General features: G+C 42.5%; 1 protein-coding gene across 1 annotated transcript in view; it reads right to left on the bottom strand.

Annotated features, from left to right (window-relative positions):
* Positions 1-743, bottom strand: part of tmem165 (transmembrane protein 165) — a 30471-nt gene extending 29728 nt beyond the window's left edge. The window contains exon 1 of the mRNA XM_043690738.1: positions 463-743. Within this exon, the coding sequence (XP_043546673.1) occupies positions 463-576 (114 nt within the window). The 5' untranslated portion in view covers positions 577-743. The remainder of the gene's footprint in view (positions 1-462) is intronic.
* Between the last annotated feature and the right edge of the window lie 5257 nt (positions 744-6000).

Raw genomic sequence — 6000 nt, forward strand, 5'->3', positions numbered from 1 at the left:
GGAAGCGGAGAAGTTAATGTTTCGGGTGTAACCCTTCTTCAGGACTGTGGGCGTAGGGAGAGCTGCAGATAGCGGGGGGGGGGAGGAGAGAGAGGTGGTGAAGGTAAAAGATTGGCTAGCTAACAGGGACACTCCCCTTGAATTCTGCTCTATATTTAAATATTTATGCTAATGATAATCCAGCAGTTTGACTGAACAACATTTCCAGAACATTTACAATGTGAATTCGGTAAACCCTATTGCCCTATAACCTAACTTGTGTCAGCACTTTATAATAAGATTCTCTTTTTCAACAAGGGGCTGACTGTTGATACAGATTTGGCTGATCCGGATTGTTGCCGGGCAGCAATGGGGCTGAGACCACATCCTTTGCGGTTTACGAGAGGAACACACGCCCGTGCTGTCACAAGCGCCTTCATGGTGCATCCTGGGCCCGCGGCGCTAGAGCCCCCACGGCCTCACCTGCTGCCCGGTCTCCGCTTTAGCCGCTTCATCCTTTTCTTGCAGCTCGGCTGCCGCCGCCATGTAACAGAGACTGAGGCAGAAAACAGCGGCAGCCCGGCACCATGCAGACATGATCGAGGGGAATAGGGGGAAGAAACCGTCACCACGGAATAAGAGGCCGAAGCCACGATCCCCTCAACAAAACCTTAGCGATCGGCGGCTGCCATGGCGGAAGCACAGCCTTCACTGCCTCCTTGCCAGACACGCGGAGCGAGCCGGCCCGCACTCTCATTGGCCCCTGGTTCGTCTTGCCGACACCTGATTGGAACATTCCCCCACTATCCACCACCCGTTGTGACGTTGTCCCACATCCACAAGTCCCGTCTACGCATGCCCCACATTACGTCAATTCCTCTTCGCATTCGCCCATCCCGCAAAGTGGCTCAATGTCTGCGCATGAGCAACAGCTGCAGAATCCTCCAAATGGCAATGGTGTCTTGAGTGAACAAGGTCAGAAGTCACACAGCACAAGGTTATAGTCCAACAAGTTTATTTGAAATCACAAGCTTTCGGAGCATTGCCCCGGTGAGGGAAGCACAGGCACAAAATGTGTAGGCAGAGATCAAAAGACCTTACAAATACTATGAATTGGAATGTCGACAGGCTGAATAAAAGGTCTTTGCAGCAAAAATGTCAGACAGTGTGTGTAAAGTGTCAACGGCTGACTAACAAGTGTAGGGACGACCTATAATCTGATTAAATTAGACAGAGATAATTAGAACAATTTAAAAATAAAGTGATGCTGGAGACAAACCAAATGACTGCAATAACATGAAAGGTATAAGAGTCACATGCTGAGAGTCTAACCAGAGTAGAAAGTGAGGACTGCAGATGCTGGAGATCAGAGCTGAAAATGTGTTGCTGGAAAAGCGCAGCAGGTCAGGCAGGAAAAAGGGCTTATGCCCGAAACGTCGATTCTCCTGTTCCTTAGAAAGTGAGGACTGCAGATGCTGGAGATCAGAGCTGAAAATGTGTTGCTGGAAAAGCGCAGCAGGTCAGGCAGGAAAAAGGGCTGAAGAAGGGCTTATGCCCGAAACGTCGATTCTCCTGTTCCTTGGATGCTGCCTGACCTGCTGCGCTTTTCCAGCAACACATTTTCAGTCTAACCAGAGTGTTGTGCTTGAGAAACATTCTGCACTACCTTGCAAGTGCAGCATTAATGCATTTCCTGATGGCATGAGCATACATGTCGGATAAGCATCTCGCCAAGATCATCTTTTCACCCCCAAACAATCGCCAAACCTTAGATCATTATTTGCAACAAACTACCCAGCCTTCAGGACAACATCAACCTCAACACCACACAACCCTGCCACAGCAACCTCCGTAAAACATATCAGGTCATTGATACTACAGGGATACTACCATCACACATGAGAATACCACCCAACAGATACTCATGTTACTCAGCCAATGTTGACTATTGCATACAACGCAGGCAAGGATGCCCTAAGGCATGGTATATTGGCGAGACCATGTAGAAGCTACGACAATGGGTGAATGAGTGCAACAATCACCAGATAGGAATGTTCCCTCCTAGTCGAGGAACACTTAGTGGTAAAGGACATTCTGCCTCCAATCTTTGGGTAAGCGCCCTCCAAGGTGGCCTTTGAGATTCACAACAATGCAAGATCGCCGAACAGAAACTGATAGTCAAGTTCCGTACCCATGAAGATGGCCTCAACCGTGATCTTGAGTTCATGCTGTGCTATGTAACCCCACAAACTGTTTTGTATCTGTAAAATCTTCCTTGCTGCCCTAATTTGACACCATTACGCTAACAAATTGTTATGATCTCTTTAACATTAGTTTACATAGTTTTGTATTACTCATTTCTCTGGTTAGACCTTAGGCATGCGACTCTTATACCTACCATGTTATTCTAATCATTTGGTTTGTCACCAGCATCTTATTTTTAAATTTTTTGTAATATCTCTCTGCTTCTTATCATCAGATTATAGGTCATCCCTTCGCTTGTTAGGTATAAGAGTCGCATGCCTAATCCGTTCTGCCAAGCCTTTCTCGTGCCCCCTCCTGGCTCTCCTCAGACCATTTTTGAGCTCCTTCCTCGCCTGCCTGTAATCCTGTAGAGCTGAGCTTGACCCTAGCTTCCTCCACCTAATGTAAGCTACCTTTTTTCCTTTTGACGAGAAGCTCCACCTCTCTCGTCATCCAAGGTTCCTTTATCTTACCACTTCTTGCCTGTCTCAGAGGGACATATTTATTCATCACTTGCAACAACTGTTCCTTAAACAGTCTCCTTAAAATGATCTAATGTTTTAGCTCACCACTCTGGGTGAAGAAATTTCTCATCTCAGTCCTAACTGGCCTTTCCTGTATTCTTAGACTGTGACCCTAAGAACATTCACACTTTTATCTGATTAGTGATAATTATTCATCCCACACATATGCCAGACAATGATCACCTCAAACAAGAGCAAATATAAACATTTTCTCTTGATATTACTAGCACTGAATTCCCATAATCAAAATCTTAGGGCTGCCCTTGATCCAAACCAAATTGGACATACCACATAAATACTGCAAGAAAGGATCAGTGCTTGGGAATTCACCAACATGTAATTCACCTCCTGAAACCACCCAAGCCTGTCCATCCATCTATAAAGCTAAAATTTCCTCCCTAAAAGCATTAAAGATCTACTTAGAGTGCAATGATTCACTAACATCTTCTCAAAGGCTACAGGGGATGGGCAATAAATGCCGTTCCAGACATTAGCACCCACATTCTACAAATGCATTTAAAAAGTCAGCAGGTTAATGGAACACTATGCAATTGCCTGGGCATGTGCAGCTCCAACACGGAATATGATATAATTGAGAAAGAATCGGCCAAGTTAATCAGCTCCCCATCAAAAACCTTAATATTAACTCCCTCAACTACTAGGTAACTAGTAGAGTTTACCATTTACAAGATACATTGCAGAAACTCACCAAGGCTTATTTAGCAGCATCTCTTAAAACCCACACTTCTACAACCTGACAAAGACACTAGGTTCACAGAAACAACAACTCCTGTCAGCTCCCCCTCAACTTATACTCTATTCTGACTTGGAAATATATCACAATTCCTTCACTGTTCTTCATCAAAACCTTAGAACTGACTTCCCAACAGCACTGGCTCTGACTCATGGACTGTTTTCAAGAAGTCAGGTTACAGTCATCCTTTCAAGAGCCATTGGGATAGGCAATAAATTTTGGGTTTGTTAATAACTGCTATTCCTTTGAATAAATGAAAATCTTCAGTCTTCCTTTGCAAAGTGTCTTCAACGTGTTGTTGACTCTCAATTCCCTCTTGGTATTTGAAACATTTGTGTCTCCAAATGTTTTGTTTCCTAATGTCTTTTTCAAGTTTGCTTTTATCATACCCTCGGCCAATCAGCTTACAAAATGACTAAGCTACCTTATGAATTGTGAACTAGACATTCACAATTCTCTGTACAACTCAAATTTAATTTGTAACATTGAAAATAACAATGAAGTACAGAAAAAGGTTAATGATGCAAATGTCCTTATTGATAATGATTCAGATCCAAGGTAAAATCCAATGACTTGGTTTTTAATCTTCTAAAAACAAATTGCATTGTGTTCATCTATAGCAATTCAGAAGCATATTTTTAATGCTATTTACCCTCGAGAGTATTCTGATCACATACTAGAACATGCCTTTTCACATTTGCTCTTTGCAGGAGTAAGCTGGAAACTGTTATTGGTAATAGAAGCAGATAGTTGGAAGTGGAAAGGAAAACCACCGCAGGATTGTTTTAGGGACAGAAAAAAAAGGCATCAATTAGATAGACAGCAATGGAGTGACAAAGAAGGGCACTTCACAGACTGCAACTAGTTAAGTTTGGGATACCTGATCGGTATGGATAAGTTGGATCATAGGGTCTGTTTCTATGCTGTATCACTTTATGACTCGAAGTAGTGAGTTGGAATTACCAGGCATAATAGAGCTCAGGTTAATGGTATAGTAGAGTGCACAGTATAATTGTACAAAAGTAGTACTGCACTGGGAATTCAGAGTGGGAGAACAGTATTGAGACAGAAAGTGATACAAATAACTATTACTCAAAAAATTTAGGAGAATTCTAACATTTATTTTCTAGAAATACAGCTATTACAATCACAAACTTAAAGTGATAATCATGCAGATATTCTAATATAAACTAACTGGAGCATTTAGATGATAGCTGAAAATGTGTTGCTGGAAAAGCGCAGCAGGTCAGGCAGCATCCAAGGAACAGGAGAATCGACGTTTGGGCATAAGCCCTTCTTCCTGAAGAAGGGCTTATGCCCAAACGTCGATTCCCCTGTTCCTTGGATGCTGCCTGACCTGCTGCGCTTTTCCAGCAACACATTTTCAGCTCTGATCTCCAGCATCTGCAGTCCTCACTTTCTCCTCGAAACATTTAGATGATATATTGACAAATTGCATTGTTGTAATCATGTTACAAAAATTAATGTATAGAACAACAGTTAACAATGATCTAAAAGATCAGACATGATTCCTGAGATGATGATGAGCAGTTGTAATTCTATACTTGCCTTTGGTTACAGCATCATATAAAAGCAAAACTGGCACTTTTCACAAGAAGACTCATTTGAAAGTACCTTAACATAGTTAAAAGTTCAAATAAAATTATTTATTTTGAAGATACGTCTTCGTGAAAGGTTGGCTTGTCCAATATTGAAAAGGATGCTTTCTTTTATATCTGACTATCGCATAAATTCAGGAACTTTAAAAAATCCAATTCACTGATGACACTATTCTACTTTAGAACTGAGGTGTGGCACATGGCGCTTAATTTAGATAAATGCAAAGTATTGCACTTTGGCAAGGCAAATCAGGGCAGGAATTAGACACTTAGTGGCATGGTTCTGGGGAATGTTGTTGAACAAAGAGACCTTCATAGTTACTTGAAGGTGGAGTCACAGGTGGACAGGGCAGTGAAGAGGTATTTGGTACACTTGCCTTTATTGGTCAGTAAATTGAGAATGGGGTTGGGATGTCATGTTGCAACTGTATAGGACACTAGTTTGGTCATGTTTACAGTGTACCATTTCCCTTCTATAGGAAAAATGTTGTTAAACATGAAAGGGTGCAGAAAAGATTTACAAGGATGTAGCTGGGATTGGAGGGTTTGAGCTCCAGGCTGGGGCTAATTTCCCTGGAGTGTTGGAGGCTGATGAGTGACCTTATAGAGGTTGTTAAAAATCATGATGGCATGGATACAGTGAATAGCCAAGGTCTTTTCCCAGGGTAGGATAGTCCAAAACCAGGGCATAAGTTTAAGGTGACAGGGGAAAGATTTAAAAGAGACCTACGTGGCAACATTTTCATGCAGAGGGTGGTGCATGTATGGAATGATCTGCCAGAGGAAGTGGTGGAGGCTGGTACAATTACAAAATCTAAAAGTCATCTGGATGGGTACACAAATAGGAAGGGTTTAGAGGGATATGGGCCAAATGCTGGCA

The sequence above is a fragment of the Chiloscyllium plagiosum genome, chromosome 1, assembly GCF_004010195.1.
Source record: "Chiloscyllium plagiosum isolate BGI_BamShark_2017 chromosome 1, ASM401019v2, whole genome shotgun sequence".
Lineage (NCBI taxonomy): Eukaryota > Metazoa > Chordata > Chondrichthyes > Orectolobiformes > Hemiscylliidae > Chiloscyllium > Chiloscyllium plagiosum.